At 52.1% G+C, this 23,479-nt stretch overlaps 1 protein-coding gene across 1 annotated transcript in view; it reads right to left on the bottom strand.

Moving 5' to 3' along the window:
- Positions 1–23,479, bottom strand: part of CHAF1A (chromatin assembly factor 1 subunit A) — a 43,369-nt gene that overhangs the window by 2,523 nt on the left and 17,367 nt on the right. The window contains exons 5-13 of the mRNA XM_030935715.1: positions 19,666–19,895; positions 18,756–18,816; positions 18,276–18,344; positions 13,541–13,767; positions 12,821–12,989; positions 12,639–12,719; positions 11,649–11,741; positions 10,101–10,365; positions 8,451–8,914 (exon numbers count right to left, since the gene is read on the bottom strand). Coding sequence (XP_030791575.1) covers positions 8,451–8,914; positions 10,101–10,365; positions 11,649–11,741; positions 12,639–12,719; positions 12,821–12,989; positions 13,541–13,767; positions 18,276–18,344; positions 18,756–18,816; positions 19,666–19,895 — 1,659 coding nt within the window. The remainder of the gene's footprint in view (positions 1–8,450; positions 8,915–10,100; positions 10,366–11,648; positions 11,742–12,638; positions 12,720–12,820; positions 12,990–13,540; positions 13,768–18,275; positions 18,345–18,755; positions 18,817–19,665; positions 19,896–23,479) is intronic.

Genomic DNA, 23,479 nt, shown 5'->3' with positions numbered 1-23,479 from the left:
AGCAACCTAGTCCATAAGCACAACCATGAAATTGCCTGAGGACACCTCTCAAAACATGTCCCTGACGTGAAGCGATGACTGTGACTTGTGAATTACTTTTCTTTTTTTTAGACGGACTCTTCACTCTGTTGCCCGGGCTGGAGTGCAGTGGTGCGATCTCGGCTCACTGCAAGCTCCACCTCCCGGGTTCACGCCATTCTCCTGCCTCAGCCTCCCAAGTAGCAGGGACTACAGGTGCCCACCATCACGCCCGGCTATTTTGTACTTTTTAGTAGAGACAGGGTTTCACCATGTTAACCAGGATGGTCTCGATCTCCTGACCTTGTGGACTACCTGCCTCGGCCTCCCAAAGTGCTGGTATTACAAGCATGAGCCACCGCGCCCGGCCTTTTTTTTTTTTTTTTTTTTTTTTTTTTTTTGAGATGGAGTCTTGCTGTGTCACCCAAGCTGGAGTGCAGTGGCATGATCTCGGCTCACTGCAAGTTCCGCCTCCTGGGTTCACGCCATTCTCCTGCCTCAGCCTCCAGAGTAGCTGGGACTACAGGCACCCGCCATCATCACCCGCCCAGCTATTTTTTTTTTTTTGAGGTGGAGTCTCGCTCTGTCGCCCAGGCTGGAGTGCAGTGGCCAGATCTCGGCTCACTGCAAGCTCTGCCTCCCGGGTTCACGCCCTTCTGCCTCAGCCTCCTGAGTAGCTGGGAATACAGGCACCCGCCACCACGCCCGGCTAATTTTTTTGTATTTTTAGTAAAGACGGGGTTTCACCATGTTAGTCAGGATGGTCTTGATCTCCTGACCTTGTGATCCACCCGTCTCGGCCACCCAAAGTGCTGGGATTACAGGCGTGAGCCACCAGGCCCGGCCTTTCTTTTTTTTTTTTTTTTTTTTTTTTAGTAGAGACAAGGGGGTGTCACTATGTTGCCCAGGCTGGTCTCCACCTCTTGGGCTCAAGCTATCCTCCCACCTCAGCCTCCCAAAGTGCTAGGATGACAGGTGTGAGCCACCGCACCTGGCCCTAGTGAGATTCCTGAGCTGTTTCCATTTGCTTTCCCCAAAGGAGAAAGACAGGATGCATGGAGGCCACCACGAGCCTCTGCATCAGTGCTGACCCTCCGTGCATGAACACAAGCCCCTCCAGGACAGAGCCACACTTATTTCAGCAGGGACAAGCCCATCCCAGGACACAGAGCCACACTTATTTCAGCAGGGACAAGCCCCTCCCAGGACACAGAGCCACACTTATTTCAGCAGGGAGGCTAGTCCTCAAAACACTCCAGGAAGTCTTTCTCTACAAAAACCTCCATTCGCCTAGAAAAGTGACCGCACAGCAACACAACGGTCAGGCAGTAGACTGGTTTCGTGGGCTGTCACGTAAGAGCACAGCACCTGGCCAGGCAGACTGGGTTCCTATTGTAGCCCCATCAATTCCTGGGTAGGGGCTCCCCTCCTGGATCCTCTTCAGTGGCTGGGAGCCCAGGCTGTCCCTCTCCCCAGGCAGCATGGGTTGACCCTGTGAGGACACAGGAGAAACAGTCCTGCTTTGTCACCCAGGCTGGGGTGCAGTGGTGCAATCATAGGTAACTGCACCTTCGAACTCCTGGCCTCAAGTGATCCTCCTGCCTCAGCCTCCCAAAGTGCTGGGATTACAGGCATGAGCCACCGAGCCTGGCCTATGGCCATTTTCAATTACCTTTTTGAAAGAATAGTTAAGCAAAGAAGAGTTTAAGAGTCCCCTGTAGACTCTGCTGTGGGACATTCTGATCTGGAGGTGTCTGGGGACATTAAACAAAAGGAACACGCCAATTTCTTCAGAGCCACCTCCAGTCACTGGGCCCTTCCTCCACACAGGAGACATGTTGACACACTAGGCTTTTTTTGGATCCAAAATTTTTCAGAGTAATCACCACTCTTCACCCTTCAGGCCCAAGACAGGCTTTAACACATGACACCGAGCCAGCAGCTTGTTTCACAGGGACAGCTGTCATCTCGCCAGCAACACTGCAAGTGCTAAACGCAGACACGGAGGAGCGCAGACTATAGAAAACGGGAGTCAAGAAAACGTTTAGCGACTACATGGGATGAAGATGGTGTCACTAACATCTACGCCTTTTTTTTTTTTTTGAGACGGAGACTTGCTCTGTTGCCCAGGCTGGAGTGCAGTGGCGCAATCTCCGTCACTCTGCTCATCTCAGCTCAAATGCAACCTCTACCTCCTGAGTTCAAGTGATTTTCCTGCCTCAGCCTCCTGAGTAGCTGGGATCATGGGCGTGCACCACCATGCTCAGCTAATTTTTGTATTTTTAGAGATGGGGTTTCACCATGTCGGCCAGGTTGGTCTCGAACTCCTGGCCTCTCAAGTGCCTCAGTCTCCTAAAGTGCTGCAATTACAAGCCTGAGCCACCGCCCCCAGCCAGCTATGCTTCTTTAGTTTTCTCTCGATCACATAACGTTTTGTCGGCAAGGGCAAATACATCCTTCCTTGTATTTTAAAATTTTTTTTTTTTTTTTTTTTTTTGAGACGGAGTCTCGCTCTGTCCCCTAGGCTGGAGTGCAGTGGCGCGATCTCCGCTCACTGCAAGCTCCGCCTCCCGGGTTTACGCCATTCTCCTGCCTCAGCCTCCCGAGTAGCTGGGACTACAGGCGCCCGCCACCTCGCCCGGCTAGTTTTTTGTGTGTTTTTAGTAGAGACGGGGTTTCACCGTGTTAGCCAGGATGGTCTCGATCTCCTGACCTCGTGATCCGCCCGTCTCAGCCTCCCAAAGTGCTGGGATTACAGGCTTGAGCCACCGCGCCCGGCCCTAAAATTTTTAAATAAAACGGAGGCTCAAAGAGTTGAGGTGTCCTAGAGCTTCACAGATACATGGCACTTCACCCCACTAGGTCAGAATGCCTTATGAATATCTCTTTTGAGCTCTGAATGAAAAGATTTAGACTCCTTGGCTCAGGTCTGTAATCCCAGTAATCTGGGAGGCCGAGGCAGGTGGATTGCTTGAGCCCACGAGTTCAAAGACCAGCCTGGGCAACGCTGCAGGACCCAATATCTACAAATAATAATAATAATAATAATAATAATAATAAACCTCTTCTTGCACGAACATGGATGAAGCTGGAAACTATTACCCTCAGCAAACTAATGTAGGCACAGAAAACCACACATCGCATGTTCTCATAGGAACATGTGGACATAAAGAGGGGAACAACAGACACTGGAGCCTACATGACGGTGGGAGGGAGAAATGCAGAAAAAATACTTTAACACCAAATAAATCGTCTATACACCAAAGCCCGGTGACATGAGTTTGCCAGCCTGCACATGTACCCCGAACCTAAAATAATAAAGGGCAACAGGGCAAGACCCTGTTTCTTTAAATTAGAGCAAAACAAGAAGAAAACAAAAAAAGATGAAAACTCTCAAATCGGGACAAAAAGTGCAACCTAGTAAAAACATATGGACGCACACCCACTTGCAGATGAACGGCTTATCGCTACCCGGGGTGCAGAAGCATCAGTCAGCAGTTTTACCAAATGCCAGGAGGCTGGAGAGAGGATCGCTTGATCCCAGGAGTTGGAGGCCAGCCTGGGCAACATAGACCCTGTCTCTACAGAATACTGAAAAATTAGTTGGGCATGGTGGCACGTGCCTTATAGACCCAGCTCCTTAGGAAGCTGAGGCAGGAGGATCACTTGCGCCCAGCAGTGGAGGCTGCAGTGAGCTGTGACTGCACCACTGCACTCTGGCCTGGGTAACAGAGTGAGACCCTGTCTCAAAAAAAAAAGCAGACAATGCCAGGACACATGTCCCATCTGGGCTCATGTGCTTCCAGCCCCACCTTTGGGTCCCACCTGTGTGCCCCTCCCAACACAGGCTTTGAGCAGTACCAGGCTCTGCTCCCCAGGGACATTTATGTCTCAAACTGCAGGAGGTTCAGCGCTCGAGGGTAAGCATCAAGCTGGGCCTGGGTCTCCACTTCTTCACGTGTGACCTTCGTGCATCCACTGCACTGCTGAGCCTCAGGAGGCCCTCACCTGGGCCACGCAGCAGAGACCACCAATCACGCACATGCAGCCACCACTGCCATCCATTAGCAGGTGAGATGCCATGTTTTGCTGACTCCAAGGCCCTCCCAACCTCTCTGACCCACTCTAGTTAAACTGGGTGCACCCCTCTTTCCTTGTGGTTAGGGATGATAACAGGCACTCACTGTCCCCAAAACACAGTAACTCACACTGGTGCTAGGCGTGTAGGGCTCAGGGCTCCATTTTCTGGGTGGGGAAATGCAAGTTCCACATGTTGACAGGCAGCAAGAGCAGTGCTTGGGAGGCCGAGGCAGGGCACTGCACCCCAGCTGGGAGAGTCAGTTGCCACATCAAATCAGTGGAGGCGGGTGGGGAAGGAGGCCGTCCAGGGTCTGGACTGCTGTGTGGAGCATGAGACCCCGAAGGAACATGTGAGGGACACAGGGGTTCCCAGGGGAGGGCTGATTGGTAAAGGCCCCGGAACATTGCTTGCATAGTGATAGTGACACAGCCAGATAGGACCTTCCCGCCCCGATCATTTTCAGACTGGGGAGCTCTGGTTCCCTCTAAGGCTGTTCAGGTGACCAGGGAAAAAAGCACTGCTCACACAGGGCCTGGACAAAGAATGCGTCCAGCAAAGCTGTGTGGGGGCCTCCTGGGGCCCCAGCTCCAATGCACTGGGCTCCCCTTGGCGCCAAGCTGCCTCCAGAGAGCCAGGGGAGCTATGCACATAACACACTGTAAAGGGACATGGGCTCTAGGGAGTGCCAGGAACAGTTTCAGTTACAGCCCTGGACCCTTTGGGATGTTCTGGTGGCCCCTCCTGCTGTGACAGTTAAGGGAGGTTCACAGCATATCAAGGCCCTGCTATGCTGGCAGCATCATCTCAGGAGCCATTTCTCTCGCCTCCCTGCCCCTAACAACCACTTTTTTTTTTTTTTTTTTTTGAGACGGAGTCTCGCTCTGTTGCCCAGGCTGGAGTGCAGTGGCGCGATCTCGGCTCACTGCAAGCTCTGCCTCCTGGGTTCAAGCCATTCTCCTGCCTCAGCCTCCCGAGTAGCTGGGACTACAGGCGCCCGCCAACACGCCCGGCTAATTTTTTTTTTTTTTTTTGAGATGGAGTCTCGCTTTGTCACCCAGGCTGGAGTGCAGTGGCGCGATCTCGGCTCACTGCAAGCTCCGTCTCCCGGGTTCACACCATTCTCCTGCCTCAGCCTCCCGAGTAGCTGGGACTACAGGCGCCCGCCACCTCGCCCGGCTAGTTTTTTTGTATTTTTTAGTAGAGACAGGGTTTCACCATGTCAGCCAGGATGGTCTCGATCTCCTGACCTCGTGATCCGCCCGTCTTGGCCTCCCAAAGTGCTGGGATTACAGGCTTGAGCCACCGCGCCCGGCCCCGGCTAATTTTTTTTTGTATTTTTAGTAGAGACGCGGTTTCACCGTGTTAGCCAGGATGGTCTCGATCTCCTGACCTTGTGATCTGCCCGTCTCGGCCTCCCAAAGTGCTGGGATTACACCACGCCCGGCCTTTTTTTTTTTGAGACAGAGTTGTTGCGCAGGCTAGAGTACAATATTGTGGTCTCGGCTCACTGCAACCTGCACCGCCTGGGTTCAAGCGATTCTCCTGCCTCAGCCTCCCAAGTAGCTGAGATTACATGCGCCTGCCATCATGCCCAGCTAATTTTTGTATTTTTTGTAGAGACGGGGTTTCACTATGTTGGCCAGAATGGACTCGAACTCCTGACTTAAGGTGATCTGCCCACCTCGGCCTCCCAAAGTGCTGGGGTTACAGGAGTGAACCACTGCGCCCAGCCAACAACCACTTTTATTTTATTTTATTTTATTTTTTTTTTGAGACGGAGTCTCGCTCTGTCACCCAAGCTGGAGTGCACTGGCCAGATCTCAGCTCACTGCAAGCTCCGCCTCCCGGGTTCACGCCATTCTCCTGCCTCAGCCTCCCGAGTAGCTGGGACTACAGGCGCCCGCCACCTCGCCCGGCTAGTTTTTTGTATTTTTTTAGTAGAGACGGGGTTTCACCGTGTTAGCCAGGATGGTCTCGATCTCCTGACCTTGTGATCCGCCCGCCTCGGCCTCCCAAAGTGCTGGGATTACAGGCTTGAGCCACCACGCCCGGCCACCTAACAACCACTTTTAACCTCAGAGAAGAGGATGCAAGTCGGGGCCTGGGGTTATCCACCGTCTTGCTCCTTGTTCCAAGTCTCTGAAAACCTTAACGCCATCAGATCATGGCCTTGAAGGAAAGCCCAAGGTTCACAGGGACAGATAGGTCTGCGTGAAGAGTACAGATTAGAAATGAAACTCAGGGAGCCAGGCACAGTGGCTCACACCTATAATTCCAGTGCCTTGCGGGGCCAAGGCAGGGGGATTGCTTAAGCCCAGGAGTTGGAGACCAGCCTGGGCAACATGGTGAAACCCTGTCTCTACAAAAAATTAGCTGGGTGTGGTGGCATGCACCTGTAAGTCCCTCTCAGCTACACCGGAGGCTGAGGTGGGAGAATCGCCTGAGACTGGGGAGGTCAAGCCTGCAGTGAGTGGTGATCTTACCACTGCACTACAGCCTAGGCAACAGAGTAAGATCCCCGGCTCAAAAAAAACAACAAAACAAAAAAAAAAAGAGAGAGAGAGAAACTCAGTTATGAACAGTGTGATAAGGACAAAAAGTATGCAATAAACGTTAATAAAGCTGATCTATGGCCAGGGGTGGGTGCCAGGGGCCACTGGCTCTATGGGCATGGGAGTTTTTTCCTAAGATCAGGCAGTGCCCCTACCACACACCCCATGGCTCGATGCACTTGTGCCTCTGAGGCACCCATGAGGCTGGAATCACACAGCCATTCATTCCCGTTACAGGCTCCTGTCTGTGGCTTACACTGGGCGGCGTTCTGCATATCCCTGTGTCTAAAAGACCGATCAGAGTGCCTGGCACACAGTAAGTGCTTAGTAACTGTGCTTGAATGCAAAATTCAAGAACCATTGAACAAAAATAAAAACGCTACCACATGGGATATTATTCGGTGTGAAAAAAAAATGAGCTATCAAGCCACGAACAGACATGGGGGAACTGTCAATGCATACTGCCAAGTGAAAGGAGCCACACACGGTGCGATTCCAGCTACAGGGCAATCTGGAAAAGGCCGATCCACGGAGACAGACAGGTTGGTGATTTCCAGGAGACTGGACGGACAGAGCACAGGGGACTTTCAGCAGGGAGAGGCCTCTTTGTTCAGAACAATAAAGGTGGACACACAGCATCCAACATTCATTCAAATCACAGAACCCTCAACACCAGGAACAAACCCTAACAGAGATTGTAGACTCTGGGTGGTGATTTTATGTATTTATTTTTAGAGACAGGGTCTCACTCTGTCACCCAGGTTGCAGTGCAGTGGCATGATCATAGCTCACTGCAGCCTGAATCTCCTAGCCTCCAGCAATCCACCCGCCTTAGCCTACTGAGTAGCTGAGACTACAGGTGCACGCCACTACCACTGCTTGGCTAATTTAAAAATTTTTTCTTATAGAGATGGGGTTTTGCCATGTTGCCCAGGCTGGTCTCCGACTCCCAGGCTCAAGTGATCCTCCCACCTCGGCTTCCCAAAGTGCTGGGATTACAGGCTTAAGCCACAGTGCCCGGCCTGAGTGCACTGATTGTAACCAGTCCACTGCTCTGGAAGGTGATGTTGGTAACGGGTGGCTTGGCTTGGCTTTGGGGAAGGAGGTGTATGGGAACTTTCTGTACCTTCCAATCAATTTTGCTGTGACCCTAAAACTGCTCTAAGAGTCAGGCGGATCTTGAGGTCAGGAGATCGAGACCATCCTGGCTAACACGGTGAAACCCCATCTCTACTAAAAATACAAAAAAATTAGCTGGGCGTGGTGGCGGGCGCCTGTAGTCCCAGCTACTCGGGAGGCTGAGGCAGGAGAATGGTGTAAACCCGGGAGGCGGAGCTTGCAGTGAGCCGAGATCTGGCCACTGCACTCCAGTCTGGGTGACAGAGTGAGACTCCGTCTCAAAAAAAAAAAAAAAAAAAAAGTAGTTTTAAAAAAAACACAAAAGTGCTGGGCGAGGTGGCTCACGTCTGTAATCCCAGCACTTTGGGAGGCCGAGGCAGGTGGATCATGAAGTCAGGAGTTCAAGACCAGCCTGATCAACATGGTGAAACCCTGTCTCTACTAAAAATACAAAAATTAGCCAGGTGTGGTGGTGCACATCTGTAGTCCCAGCTACTCAGGAGGCTGAGGCAGGAGAATCGCTTGAACCCGGGAGGTAGAGGTTGCAGTGAGCCGAGATCGCACCACTGCACTCCAGCCTGGGTGACACAGAGCAAGACTCCATCTCAAAAATAAAACAACAAAAAACCAAAAAAAGAAAACCCCCCCGCAGGGGCACCCACCTGCCCGCCCCACCTCACCTGGCCGTCGTGCCTGCGCTTCTTCATGAATTGGGTGATGCACATGCTGCCCGCTGACTTCCTCTTCAGTGAGATGGGAGTGCCCTGGCTGGGTCCCGTGGAGGGGACACTGCCACTGTCCTCTCTGGGGGCCGAGGGCACCGAGGTCACGTAGCTCCACTGGCATGGCACGGGCAGGTGCTCCTGCTGGAAGCTCTGTAGCACCTGCGGGTGCACGTACCAGCACATCCTGAAGTCGGGCCGCTTCTCGTACACTGAGTTCTCGGAAATGAGCCGCTTGAGCCGGGACTTGGAGGGGATGGTGGTGTCCTCGCTGGTGGTGTGCAGGCAAGTAGCGGAGGGGCTTGGGGGGCTGCCGGTGTGCTTGCTGAGCAGTCCCCGGCGGCAGTGCTCCTGGAACTCCCGGATGATGACTTTGCTCCCGTTCACGTTGCCGTGCAGGAGCGGCAGCAGCTGGGCCAGGACTGGCGGGAGGGAACATGGATGGGCATGAGGTTTGGGGAGCCACCTATCACCACAGGCCAAAAAACAAAACACACATACAGCTCCTCCTTGCCATTAAGGCTTCGGGCACGGCCAGCTTCAGGGATAGGTGGCCTCATGAGGGCAGTTGTAAGACAGGGCAGCACCCACACACCTGCCTAGAAGTGAGCCTTGGCCGGGAATATGCGTTGCCAGGGCTGACTTCAAATGCCTGCTGTTCCTACCCAAATGGCAGCCCTGCTCTCCTTGTGTGCCATAGTCCCTCCCCAGTTTTTTGAGTTTTTTTGTTTTTGTTTTTGAGACGGAGTCTCGCTCTGTCGCCCAGGCTGGCCGGATCTCAGCTCACTGCAAGCTCCGCCTCCCGGGTTTACGCCATTCTGCTGCCTCAGCCTCCCGAGTAGCTGGGACTACAGGCGCCCGCCACCTTGCCCGGCTAGTTTTTTGTATTTTTTAGTAGAGACGGGGTTTCACCGGGTTAGCCAGGATGGTCTCGATCTCCTGACCTTGTGATCCGCCCGTCTCAGCCTCCCAAAGTGCTGGGATTACAGGCTTGAGCCACCGCACCCGGCCGAGTTTTTTTTTTTTTTAAGACGGGGTCTCGCTCTGTCACCCAGGCTGGAGTGCAGTGGCAGTATCATGGCTCACTGTAGTCTGGAACTCCTAGGCTCAAGCAATCCTCCCACCTCAGCCTCATGAGCAGCTGGGATCACAGGTGCACGAGACCACCCCCAGGTAATTTTGTATTTTCTGCAAAGATGAGGTTTTGCCATGTTGTCCAGGCTGGTGTCGAAACACTAGGCTCAAGTAATCCTCCCACCTTGGCCTCCCAAAGTGCTGGAATCACAGTCTTGAGCCACTGTGCCTGGCCCTTCCCTGGCTTTTGAGAAAGCGTAGCCCCCACTCCAGCACTCTCTGTGCCTGAGTCCTGGCTGATAAAACAAGCCTGGACCTGCCTCGTCCTGCCGCTGGGGACATCACTGAATGTACGGATGTGTGCGGGAAGAGGGCTGGCCTGTTATTTGTGGAAAGAACATTTGCATCATGGACCTACTAGCCTGTGAGACTCTTGCCCTCAGCCCTGAAATTAGCTGGGCCCAGGAATAGGTGGGTGGCCCGGCCACACCCCTGAGAAGGGGAGGTCCTGCCTGAAGCCCCACCCACACTCACTCTGCTGGTCTCTGTTCTCCCGCTTGGAGGCCTTGGAGGCCTTGGGCGTCTGCTGCTCCTGGACAGGCATGGTCTCCAGGAAGCAGGCTGCGAACTGCTGCAGTACCTTCAGGTCGTCGCCTGCGCAGTCTCTGTCAGCTGCCCACACGCAGCCGATCTTGACGGGCTGCAGGATGCGAAAGCGCTTCCCCTTAGCCAGGAACTCGTCCCACTCCTTGGCCTTCAGTTTCTGGCGGACCTTATGGTTCTCAGGGTCGGCACACTCCTTGTGGGTTAGAAAGCAGAAGTTTATTTGGGGTTCTTGCTCCCCTATGCCCGGGCACTCTTTTGAGGTTCCAGTCTCAGCCGGCTGGGGAGCCAGAGGAAAGGACAGGGGTGCAAAACTCAGTGTCAGGGCCAGGGCAGAGCACACCATGCGCTGGCTGCCCCTCTTCCAGATGGAGTAATTCACACCTGGTCTCCTTTGCGAGAGTCACAAGATATTTCTGAGCTCACCCATGAGGCCTCTTTTAACACCCCTCTGAATTTCTGGTGAATGTGTGATCACGGAGCCGTTTAACAGGGTCGGGTGCCTACCCACATGGCCCGGGCATCTGGCAGACACATGTAGGGCCTGAGGCCACTCTCTGACAGACAGTTCAGGCCTCAGTGGTCAGATATGCACAAGGAATGCATGGCCCTCCAGTACAACCATGAGACACTCCCACCAAATCCCCACTTCCCAAATGACAGGGCTTCAGAGCCCCAAAAACAACTTGCTTGAAAGAAAGTTCCTGCCAGGCACGGTGGCTCACCTGAGGTCAGGAGTTCAAGACCAGCCTGGCCAACATGGTGAAACCCCGTCTCTACTAAAAATACAAAAATTAGCCAGTTGTGGTGGCGCACGCCTATAGTCTCAGTTACTTGGGAGGCCGAGGCAGTAGAGTTGCTCAAACCTGGGAGGCGGAGGTTGCAATGAGCCAAGACCAGGCCATTGCACTCTAGCCTGGGTAACAGAATGAGCTTCCATCTCAAAAACAAAAAAAAAGAAAGAAAAGAAAGAAAGGAAAGAAAGAAAGAAAGAAAGTTCCACAACCTTATGGAATCCAGAAAGGGGTGGCAGGCAAGTTCACCTGCAGAGACGTGGGGAGTCTTCTGGAGAGATAGGAAGTTCTGTGTTTTATTTTGGGCGGTGGTTACCCACATTCACTCGATTGTTATAAGTCATCAAATGCAACAGTTATGATGCACACATCTTGCTGCATGCTGATTGTACGTCAGCTAGGGTGGTTTCCAGCCTTCTAACCCAGACCACGGCCATGCTCCCTCACCAGGGTGTCTGCTCCTATGGCTCCCCTCACTTGCAGGCTCCTCCTCTGTCTGCCACCCTCCCAGGTAATACCAAGTTCAGGCCCAGCCACTCCCACAAGTGAGCTTGCATGCTGGGAAGGCAGTCCAAATCTCATATGGCTGGGCTGGGACCCCTGTCACCCTGCCAGGTCAGGCCACTGAGCACCAGTCCGGAAATGAGCTTTTTCTGAGCCGGTGACTCCCTCTTCACTCCCTCACCTCTGTCACACCTTCGTCCTCAGACAGGTACCCATGGGGCACAAAGAAACCATCGTCCTCATCTTCATCCTCTCCCATGTCGTCGTCATCATCCTCAAAAGGAGGAAAAAAAAAAAGAGTTCATCAGATAGAAAAGCAGAGTATATGCCTTGTTAAAAACATAAAGTAGGCCAGGCGCAGTGGCTCACACCTCTAATCCCAACACTCTGGGAGGCTGAGGTGGGTGGATCATCTGAAGTCAGGAGTTCCAGACCAGCCTTGCCAATATGGTGAAACCCCGTCTCTACTAAAAATACAAATCTTGGCTGGGCGCAGTGGCTCACGCCCGTAATCCCAGCACTTTGGGAGGTCGAGATGGGTGGATCAAGAGGTCAGGAGATCGAGACCATCCTGGCTAACATGGTGAAACCCCCGTCTCTACTAAAAATACAAAAAAGAAATTAGCCGGCCATGGTGGCGGGCGCCTGTAGTCCCAGCTACTTGGAAGCTAGGGCAGGAGAATCACTTGAGCCTGGGAGGCAGAAGTTGCAATGAGCTGAGATCGCGCCACTGTACTCGAGCCTGGGTGAGAGTGAGACTCTGTCTTGAAACAAAATAATGTAAAGCTGTGAACATCTGCTCGGCATGGCCTCCCGACAGACACTGTGAGCATCGGCAGAAAGCCCACTAGGTCACAGCAGCTGGGCAGTCAGGTGGAAATGGCGCGTGGCAGGCCGGCAGGAGGCGAGAGGGGGCTGTGGGGCCACGGTGCAGATGCGGACAGGCTCCCACCCCCAGCAGCCATGTGGGCGAGTGTCACCAGATGAGATGCTGGGAGAGAAGCTGCAAGTCTGGATGTTGAGGTATGTTCGGGTTTCAGGCCACACAGCAGGTCAAACACCAGCTGTCAGTGAGTGAACACAGCTGGGCTGCATCCTTAGCCCCTCACTGTGGGACAGGGACTCAAATACAAGCCATCTGTCAGTGAACACAGCTAGGGCACATCCTTACCCCCTCACTGTGGGACAGGGACTCCCCGGGCTCCTCTTCTTCCCACTCCTCATCACTGTCCACCTCATAGTCGAGGAGCTTCTGAGAAAAGAAACACACGGGACTCACAGCTGCCTTTGGGGCTGAAGGAAAGGGGCACAGTGAGGAGATGCAGGGACAGAGGCACTCCAGGGCCGACTCACCGTGTCCTGGGCCCAGGGGTCTCGTGCGCGGATGAGCACCGTCTTCTTGTTCCAGGTACCCCAGTAGGCCGGCCGGTTGTTCTCACAGAACTGCAGGAGCTTCATCCTGCCGAACTTCCTCCTCTCGGGAATGCCATCGCCCTTCCCACGCTCCACGATCACGACGTCACTGAGAAGGAAAACCCCAGGCTCAGGATTGCGCTGCCTTACAGACTTGCTCACAAACCTCTCGGGAACCTCCCAGTGAAGATGGCCTAACAATTCTAGAAAGATGGGCATTTGTTAAAAAGCAGCATTGCCTATCCCCAAAGAAAGGTCAGGAACATGGACTGAAAGGACAGACAGAGGAGGGTGCAGTCTGCAGGGGGAGAGGGAAGAAGGCTGCCCAGGTGCAGCCGCAGAGCATGTTTACCAAGGGAGGTTCTGTGGAAACAGGAAATTTGTAAGATGGGGGGAAGGGAGGGGCATCCTTCACTGGAGACCAACAGGGAAGTAAGATTCCTCCAGGAAGAGCTAGGAAGACAGGGAGAGGAAGACTTCAGGGGCTCACAGGAAGGCCAGGTGGAGAGAGGCCTTAGTCAGCACCAAAGTCCAGGGCCCGAGGGCACTAGGAGCCAAGCAGCAGAAGGACCCCGAGCTCCCACCTCGGGGACCCCAGGGATCAGGATGCTGCCCTCCAGCGTCACTAGTGGGTGAAGGCCGACCTCCTCAGGCTCTGACCTGTTAAAAATATCTGCATTCCGGGTGGAAACCTGGGTGGGTCCGGACCTCAGGGGCCGCCGGCCTTTGAGGTCTTTCAAGAAGGAGAACTCGCTGCTCTGCTGCTGGAGGAGCTGGTCTAGCTGACTGCAGAGGTCTGGATGGAAGGTGGTCCGACGCCGAGGGGCCAGGACCATGTGCTCTTTAATTTCAAAGGGGGCAAACTTCCCACAGGAGCCGGCCAGGGTCTGAAATCAAGAAGAGACCCGATGGGGTCTTCCAGCAATGGGAGAAAGGAGGCACCATGGACGCACACAGCAGGGTGCTGGTGGGATTCATCCAGGCTAAGGTCAGGGCGCAGACTCAAAAGCCCAGGCACTGTGTAGGTCCACAGAGGTGAGTTTACAGAGCTACAGGGCAGAGGGCAGACTGGCAGTCTCAAGGGCCAGCGGTGGGGGGAGAGACTACAAGGGAGCTGTTTTGAGTGATGGAAATAGTGTATTATCTTCATTATGGTTAGCTGGCCCTGTAATTTGTTAACACAAATGTCCTGAAAAGGGTGTATTTTATTGGATGTAAATTATATCTCAACAAACCTCACTTTATTTATTTATTTATTTATTTTTTGAGACGGAGTCTCCCTCTGTCGCCCAGGCTGGAGTACGGTGGCCGGATCTCCTCTCACTGCAAGCTCCGCCTCCCGGGTTCACGCCATTCTCCTGCCTCAGCCTCCCGAGCAGCTGGGACTACAGGCGCCCACCACTACCACGCCCGGCTAGTTTTTTGTATTTTTTATTAGAGACGGGGTTTCACCGTGTTAGCCAGGATGGTCTTGATCTCCTGACCTCGTGATCCGCCCGTCTCGGCCTCCCAAAGTGCTGGGATTACAGGCTTGAGCCACCGCGCCCGGCCAAACCTCACTTTAAAAAAAAAAAAAAAAAGGCCGGGGCAGGGGCTCATGTCTGTAATACCACCACTTTGGGAGGCTGAGGAGGGCAGAACACCTGAGGTCAGGAATTCGAGACCAACTTGGCCAACATGGTGAAACCCCATCTCTACTAAAAACACAAAAATTAGGCCGGGCGTGGTGGCTCGTGCCTGTAATCCCAGCACTTTGGGAGGCCAAGGAGGGTGGATCATGAGGTCAGGAGTTCGAGACCAGCCTGGCCGAGATGGCCAAATCCCGTCTCTACTAAAAATACAAAACTTAGCCTGGCATGGTGGTAGGTGTCTGTAATGCCAGTTACTCATGAGGCTGAGGCAGGACAATCGCTTGAACCCGGGAGGCGGAGGTTGCAGTGAGCCGAGATTGCGCCGCTGCACTCCAGGCTGTGCAGTGAAGCGAGATTGCATCTCAGAAAAAAGAAGAGGAGGTGTGATCTTTCAAAAAAAAAAAAAAAAGTTTTTTGTTTGTTTTGTTTTTTTGAGGAGTCTTGCTGTTGCCCAGGCTGGAGTACAATGGTGCAATCTGGGCTCACTGCAACCTCTGCCTCCCGAATTCAAGTGATTCCTCTGCCTCAGCCTCCTGAGTAGCTGGGATTACAGGTGCCCACCACCATGCCCAGCTAATTTTTGTTTTGTTTTGTTTGAGACGGAGTCTCGCTCTGTCCCCCAGGCTGGAGTGCAGTGGCACGATCTCGGCTCACTGCAACCTCCGTCTCTCAAGTTCAAGTGATTCTCCTGCCTCGGCCTCCTGAGTAGCTGGGACTACAGGTGCATGCCACCACGCCCGACACCATGTTGGCCAGGCTGGTCTCTAACTTCTGACTTCAGGTGATCCACCTGCCTTGGCCTCCCCAGGTGCTGAAATTACAGGCCTAAGCCACCGCACCTGGCCAAAAGGAGAAATTTCAGTATAATAAAGACACTGTAGCTGGGCGCGGTGGCTCACGCAGGTAATCCCAGCACTTTGGGAGGATGAGGTAGGCGGATCACCTGAGGTCAGGAGTTCGAGACCAGCCTGACCAACATGGAGAAACCCCGTCTCTACTAAAAATACAAAATTAGCTGGGCGTGGTGGCGCATGCCTCTAATCCCAGCTACTCGGGAGGGTGAGGCAGAATTGTTTGAACCTGGGAGGCGGAGGTTGTGGTAAGCTGAGATCGTGCCACTGCACTCCAGCCTGGGCAACAAGAGTGAAACTCTGTCTCAAAAAAAAAAAAAGAAAGACACTGTAACAAAGAGGTAACAGGCTGAGACAAAATATCAGAAGATCAAATACCAGATCAGGCAAAAAAAAAAAAAAAAAAAATACTATAGAAAAATAGGTAAAAAAAAAAAGAAAAGAATTGGCAAGACATAGAAGAACTAAAATGGCAAACGAACAGAAAAAGATGCTCAACTGCACCAAGAGTCAAGTAAAAATGGAAAGTAAAACAGTATCAATTTTTTTTGTAATCCATCAGACTGGCAAAGTTAAAAGAAAATTAATCCCCGTGGAGTGATAGCAGAAAATGGGGAGATTTCCACGCATTGCCAGGAATGTACATCCAAGTTTCTCATCTGGCGGGCACTCTGGCCATGGCTCATGATGCTTCAGCAATGTGCTATTTTGTCCTAGAGGCAAACTCATGCTTAGTTGGCTGTCCCAGAGGAACGCATGTGTGCAGAGAAGCATGCACAGGGACCCCCACTGCACCACTGAGGGGCATAGAGGCTGAGATAGTGGCAGACTCTGTGGCTCACGCCTGTGATCCTAGCATGTTGGGTGACTAAAGTGAGAGAACTGCTTGAGCCCAGGAGGTTGAGACCAGCCCTGGCAACACAGTGAGACCCAGTCTCTACTAAAAATAAAATCAGGGAGGCTGAGATGGGTGGATCATCTAAGGTCAGGAGTTCAAGACCAGCCTGGCCAATATGGTGAAACCCCGTCACTACTAAAACAAAAAATTAGCCGGGCGTAGTGGTGGGCACCTGTACTTCCGGCTACTCAGGAGGCTAAGGTAGAAGAATTGCTTGAACCTGGGAGACAAAAGTTGCAGTGAGCCGAGAGATGGCGCCACTGCACGACAGCATGGGTGACGGGGCAAGACTCCGTCTCTAAATAAATAAATAAATAAATAAATAATTTTTGTAAAGAGAGAAACCATAAACCATATCATTGCATTATGAAGTATTATGTGGCAGTGAAAATACATGATGTGGATCTCTGGCTGTCACGACAGGATGTGTGGGTACAACAATGTCACACTGTGCACCTTCAAGATATGCAATTGTTGTCAAATGCTTCAAGATACAAAGGACAGGCCAGGTGCTGGGAGTCGCGCCTGTAATCCAAGTACTTTGAGAGGCCAAGGCTTGGACGATCATTTGAGGCCAGGTCGTCGGGACCAGCCTGGGCAACACAGCAAAACCCCGTCTCTACAAAAAATTAAAAAATTAGGCCAGGCATGGTGGCTCACGCCTGTAATCCCAGCACTTCAGGAGCCGAGGTGGTCGGATCACCTGAGGTCAGGAGTTCAAGACCAGCCTAGCCAACATGGTAAAACCCGGTCTATACTAAAAATACAAAAATTAGCCAGGTGTGATAGCATGCACCTGTAATCCCAGCTACCTGGGAGGCTGAGGCAGGAGAATCACTGGAACCCGGGAGGCAGATGTTGCAGTGAGCTGAGATCACACCACTGTACTCCAGACTAGGCGACAGAGTGAGACTCCATCTCAAAAAAATAAATAAAAAATTAGCCAGGCGTGGTAGCACGTGCCTATAGTCCCAGCTACTCGGAAGGCAGAGGTGACAGGATCACCTGAGCCTGAGAGGTCAACGCTGTGGTGAGCTATGATTGTGCCACTGCACTCCAGCCTGGGTGACAGTGTGAGAGCCTGCCTCAAAAAATAAATAAAGGCCAGATACACTAAAAAGAATGAAATACGTCTAAATGTGGCAACATGGCAGAAATCTGAGGTGGCTAAGTACACATGTGTATAAACTCCGTGAGTGGAGCAGGGAAAGGCACTGAAGAACAACATTGGAGATGGGGTAAAAGGGAAGGGTAAAAGGAAAGGAGGGCTGTGGTTTCCATGCACAGATGGTGGCTCAGGAGGTCTGAGATGCCAGGTGACCGATGCCAGGCAGGGAAAGTAAACCTCTGTGAACTCTACTGTTGTTTTACAGCTAATCTTGCTCCCTCAAGCGTAAGTTTCCCAAGGGTAAAAACATGGTGAATTTCTCTTACGCTTAACACAAAATTATTCATGAAGTAACCTCTGAAAACAGCACTGTTTAATCAGACATGCCACTTTTTACCTCTTTGGGACAAAGCGAAGGACAAAATATTGAGCCTCAAGACTTTACTAGAAATGGAAGTGCACAAGGTCACTGGAGGCTCCCTCCCTCATGAGAGGGGCTGGCTGGGGAGAGACCCTTTCATTTTCTTTTTTTCTTTTCTTTTTTTTTTTTTTTGAGACAGAGTCTGGCTCTGTCACCCAGGCTGGAGTGCAGTGGCCGGATCTCAGCTCACTGCAAGCTCCGCCTCCCGGGTTTACGCCATTCTCCTGCCTCAGCCTCCTGAGTAGCTGGGACTACAGGCGCCCGCCACCTCGCCCAGCTAGTTTTTTGTATTTTTTAGTAGAGATGGGGTTTCACCATGTTAGCCAGGATGGTCTCGATCTCCTGACCTAGTGATCCGCCCGTCTCGGCCTCCCAAAGTGCTGGGATTACAGGCGTGAGTCACCGCGCCCAGCCGACCCTTTCACTTTTAGAAAGGAAAAGTGGAACGGAGCTGAAACCCGAAAGCAAAGGCAGCCGGCTGCTCACCTTGGGGGCCTGTGGAGTCTTTGGTTTCTGGAAGAACCTCGTGATTTCGGCCTTCTCTGCTTTAATGCGCTGTGATGTTAAGAGAGGGTGATGAGAAAGAAGAGAGGAAGAGAAACAGTACATGTTGCAAAACATGCAAAGGCCCCAGAACCGAACCTCAAGCATTTTAGCTTGAAGGCACTACTGTGACTTTTAGTTCTCAAAACCCACGGACCCAAAACCGAGCCAGCCAATCTCAAAATGTCCGAGTCGCCCTTGTGGGCAGAAGTGCCAGGACTGCGGGGCCAGTAGGCATGTGACAGGCCAGCACTGGGAAAAAGCAACAAGAACGCATCTAGACAGACTCGCCCCTCCCTGTGGGCGCCATTTGGTTTCCCCAAACCAAGAGAATATTAGGTGTCGGCTGTGGCAAGAATTCCACTTTGGGCATCTGCTTCTCCAACAGGCTGGGATGGGGAAGCTCTGTGGGAAACGCTCTACCTTCTCTTCTTCTCTTAACCGTTTCTCTTCTTCCTTTTTCCTTTTTTCCTCAAGTTTAGCCCTGTGAGACAGCAAATGACATTTCAGCCAACTCTGCTTTGGCTCTGGAAGGGACCGCAGCACTCAACTGTTAGTATATGACAAGTATTTCATTTTACATTAAATGAATATAAGTTATTTTCATGTTTACTATAAGGCTTTTATATAGGTCTTCACAATAAAAATGGAAAAGAGTCGGCTGGGCATGGTGGCTCATGCCTGTAATCCCAGCACTTTGGGCGGCCGAGGCAGGCGGATCACAACAAGGTCAGGAGATTGAGACCATCCTGGTGAACACGGTGAAACCCTGTCTCTACTAAAAATACAAAAAAATTAGCCAGGCATGGTGGCGGGCGCCTGTAGTCCCAGCTTCTTGGGAGGCTAAGGCAGGAGAATGGCGGGAACCCGGGAGACGGTGGAGCTTGCAGTGAGCTGAGATCGCGCCACTGCACTCCAGCCTGGGTGACAGAGCAAGACTCCATCTCAAAAAAAAAAAAGGAAGAGAGTCAATAAAATTTTTCCTGTCACTAGAATATATACAAAAAAAAACTTTAGCCAGCCGGTGCATAATCAGCACAGACAAAACCCACAATCCTGCGATGCAAATGTCTAAGTTGGTTGGGAACTGGAAGGACAGTCAGCAGAGACAAGGGGCCCAGGGTGAGTTGGACGTAGGGGAGCACAAAAGAGCAGGGAGCTGCTTTCCACCACTCCCACGCTGGGGCCCCATGGGCACCTCACGCAGGAGAAATGGGAAGGAACTGAAGGGAGCCGCCATCTGCCTGCGAAGTGGAAAGGCCCCATCAGAGTGGCCAGGAGCGGAATCCAGCAGTAGGGAGGCAGGCCCAGCACGGCCTCCGAGGACACTCACTCCAGGGCTTCTTGCCTCTCCTTGCGCCGCTCCTCCTTGAGCCGTTGCTTCTCCGCCTTCTCCTTCTCATCCTTCTCCCGCTTCTCCCGCCTCTCCTTTTCCTTCAGCTCCTTCTCTTCCTCCTTCTTCTTCTTGGCCTCTTCCTTGGCCCGTTTGGCCTCCTCTTTCAGCTTCTCCTTTTCTTCCCTTTCTGCGCGTAACTTCAGCTGCTTGCCCAGACGCTCCTGATCCTACAAGACAGTGTGGCAGGTGACAGGTGGCCCTCCCTCCAGCTCCCAGGTGGAAGCTCGGTTCAGAGCATGCAGGACAGCTGGGCCTGGATGGGAAGAACAGAATTCATGGACCAAGACTGGGCGCCGTGGCTCACGCCTGTAATTCCAGCACTTTGGGAGGCTGAGGTGGGTAGATCACCTGAGGTCAGGAGTTTGAGACCAGCCTGGTCAACATGGTGAGACCCTGTCTCTACTAAAAATACAAAAATTGGCCAGGCGCGGTGGCTCACGCCTGTAATCCCAGCACTTTGGGAGGCTGAGGCAGGTGGATCACAAGGTCAGGAGATTGAGACCATCCTGGTGAACACAGTGAAACCCCATCTCTACTAAAAAAACTAGCTAGGCGTCGTGGGCGCCTATAATCCCAGCTACTCGGGAGTCTGAGGTAGGAGAACTGCTTGAACCCAGGAGATGGAGGTTGCAGTGAGCCAACACAGTACCACTGCACTCTAGCCTCGGCGACAGAGTGAGACTCCGTCTAAAAAAAAAAAAAATTAGCCAGGCGTGGTGGCAGGTACCTGTAGTCCCAGCTACTCAGGAGGCTGGGGCAGGAGAATCACTTGAACCAGGAGACGTAGGGTGCAGTGAGCTGAGGTCACACCAGTGTAACTCCAGCCTGGGCAACTAAGTGAGACTCAGTTAAAAAAATAAATGAATAAGTAAGCATTCAGAGACCAGCTCCAGGAGGAGCCTCCAGTCAACAACCTTACACAGAAGTGATTTTAGTTTTTTTGAGACGAAGTCTACTCTGTCGCCCATGGTGGAGTGCAGTGGTGCGGTCATAGCTGGCTGCAGCCTCGACCTCCCAGGCTCAAGTGATCCTCCTACCTCAGACTCCTGAGTAGCAGGGACTATAGGCACGCGCCACTATACCCAGCTATTTTTGTATTTTTCCTAGAGATGGGGTTTTGCTGTGTTGCCCAGGCTGGTCTTGAACACCTGGCCTCAAACAATCCCTTTGCCTCAGCCTCCCAAAGAGTTGGGATTATAGGCGTGAGCCACAGCACCCAGCCACAGAAGTGATTTTTATAATCCATTATGCTTCCTTCCATCATGAGAAAAATGTTAAGAATTAGCCCTGTGTCCTGGTACTTGCGGGCAATTCAATGTAAGATTCATTTCAAACACAATCCTGCTGGGCGCAGGGGGCTCACACCTGTAATCCTAGCACTTTGGGAGGCTGAGGCAGACAAACTGCTTGAGGCCAAGAGTTTGAGACCAGCCTGGCCAACAAGGTGAAACCTCAACTCTACCAAAAATACAAAAAAATTAGCTGAATGTGGTGGCGCACACCTATAGTCCCAGCTACTCAGGAGTCTGAGGCACAAGAATCGCTTAAACCTACAAGGCAGTTCAAGATCACACCACAGCACTGCAGCCTGGGTGACAAAAGCAGGACTCTGTCTGAAAAACAAAACAAAAAAAAAACATTATTTATTTGGAGATAGAGTCTCATTCTAGTGTCCAGGCTGGAGGGAGTGCAGTAGCGCTATCTTGGCTTACTGCAACCTCCGTCCTGGGCTCAAAGCAATCCTCCTGCCTCAACCTTCTGAGTAGCTGGGACCACAAGAACCTGTCACCACACCTGGCTAATTTTTGCAGAGACAGAGTCTCACTATATTGCCCAGACTGATCTTGAACTCCTGCGCTCAAGCAATCTGTCCACCTCAGCCTCCAAAGTGCTAGGATTACAGGCATGAGTCATTGCAACCAGCCCAGAATTCTTTTTCTTTTTAGCAGAGACAAGGTCTCATTATGTTGCCCAGGCTTGTCTCAAACTCCTGGGCTCAAGAAATCCTCCCACCTTAGCCTCCCAAAGTGCTGGGATTATGGGGGTGAGCCACTGCACCCAGCCTTGTTTCAAATTCTTTAAGGGAGTAACACTTCATCACTACGTTCCTCATTCCAAAGACTTGGCAGTGGCCTGGGACACTGAGTCATTTACGTAATCTGAAGTTCAATGTTAAACACGCTCAGCCGGGCGCAGTGGCTCCCACCTGTAATCCCAGCACTTTGGGAGGCCGAGGCAGGCGGATCACTTGAGGTCAGGAGTTCTAGACCTGCCTGGCCAATGTGGTGAAACCCCGTCTCTACTAAAAATACAAAAATTAGCTGGGCGTGGTGGCAGGCACCTGTAATCCCAGCTACTCGGGAGAATGAGGCAGGAGAATCACTCGAACCTGGGAGGCGAAGGTTGCAGGGAGCCGAGATCGCGCCGCTGCACACCAGCATGGGCAACAGAGCAAGGCTCTGTCTCAAAAAAAAAAAAAAAAAAAAAAAAAAAACCCACGCTCACCTGCCCAGCTCCACAGGTACCCGCTCCTAATACCGCATGAGGACCACGTGTCATCCAATATGGGCTTCCCATGTGTCTGGAGTCTGACAGCTCAGCTTTCAGTTTGGGTTAGGAGTATCTGCCCTTGTCTCTAAGGAAATATTCTAAATGTGTTCCAATACATCTCTGGTAGCTTTAACAAAAGCCACGGAGACACGGCCTGGAAGATGTCTGATGTTCATTTCCTGCGAGCGTCCTGTGTGACTGCATCTGACATACAAGACACATGAGGAAGATGACCGTCTGGACTGAACAAGTAGACTATAAACATAACTGGGTGGAGAAGAGTCTCCCGCCCTGTTGCTAAGCAGGAAATAGAAGGCTTCTAGAAACTGCAGGTGAATCAGGTGTCTTCAGCCACACTTGGGTATTTTCTCCACACCCCCAACCAGGTATGCGGGACTCGGAGATTCCAATGAGCTTAAAAAGAGCTCTTGTTCCAAAGAATGAGATAAACTGTAAAAATGAAAATCAGGCCAGGCATGTTGGCTCACACCTGTAGTCCCAGCACTCTGGGAGGCCGAGGTGGGTGGATCACCTGAAGTCAGGAGTTTGAGACCAGCCTGACATGGCGAAACCCTGTCTCTACTAAAAATACAAAAAAATTAGCCAGGCGTGGTGGTGTGTGCCTGTAATCCCAGCTACTCAAGAGGCTGAGGCAGGAGAATTGCTTGAACCTGGGAGGTAGTGGCCGCAGTGAGCCGAGATTGCACCACTGCACTCCAGCCTAGGCAACAGAGACAGACTCCGTCTCAATAAAAAAAATAATAAAATAGGCCGGGCGCGGTGGCTCAAGCCTGTAATCCCAGCACTTTGGGAGGCTGAGACGGGCGGATCACGAGGTCAGAAGATCAAGACCATCCTGGCTAACATGGTGAAACCCCGTCTCTACTAAAAAATACAAAAAAACTAGCCAGGCGAGGTGGCGGGCGCCTGTAGTCCCAGCTACTCAGAAGGCTGAGGCAGTAGAACGGCGTAAAAAACCCGGGAGGCGGAGCTTGCAGTGAGCTGAGATCCGGCCATTGCACTCCAGCCTGGGCGACAGAGCGAGACTCCGTCTCAAAAAAAAAGAAAAAAAAAAAATAATAATAATAAAATAAAAATCAACCCCAAATCTGACCCACAAAAACTCAGTGCGGCCCTCAGGAAGCTCGGGAAATGCCCAGTGAACATCAGGGAGCTCAGGAAACACTCAGTAAACGTAGAG

The sequence above is a fragment of the Rhinopithecus roxellana genome, chromosome 8 (genome assembly GCF_007565055.1).
Source record: "Rhinopithecus roxellana isolate Shanxi Qingling chromosome 8, ASM756505v1, whole genome shotgun sequence".
In the NCBI taxonomy this organism is placed as follows: domain Eukaryota; kingdom Metazoa; phylum Chordata; class Mammalia; order Primates; family Cercopithecidae; genus Rhinopithecus; species Rhinopithecus roxellana.
This window is presented reverse-complemented; position numbering and strand designations above follow the sequence as displayed.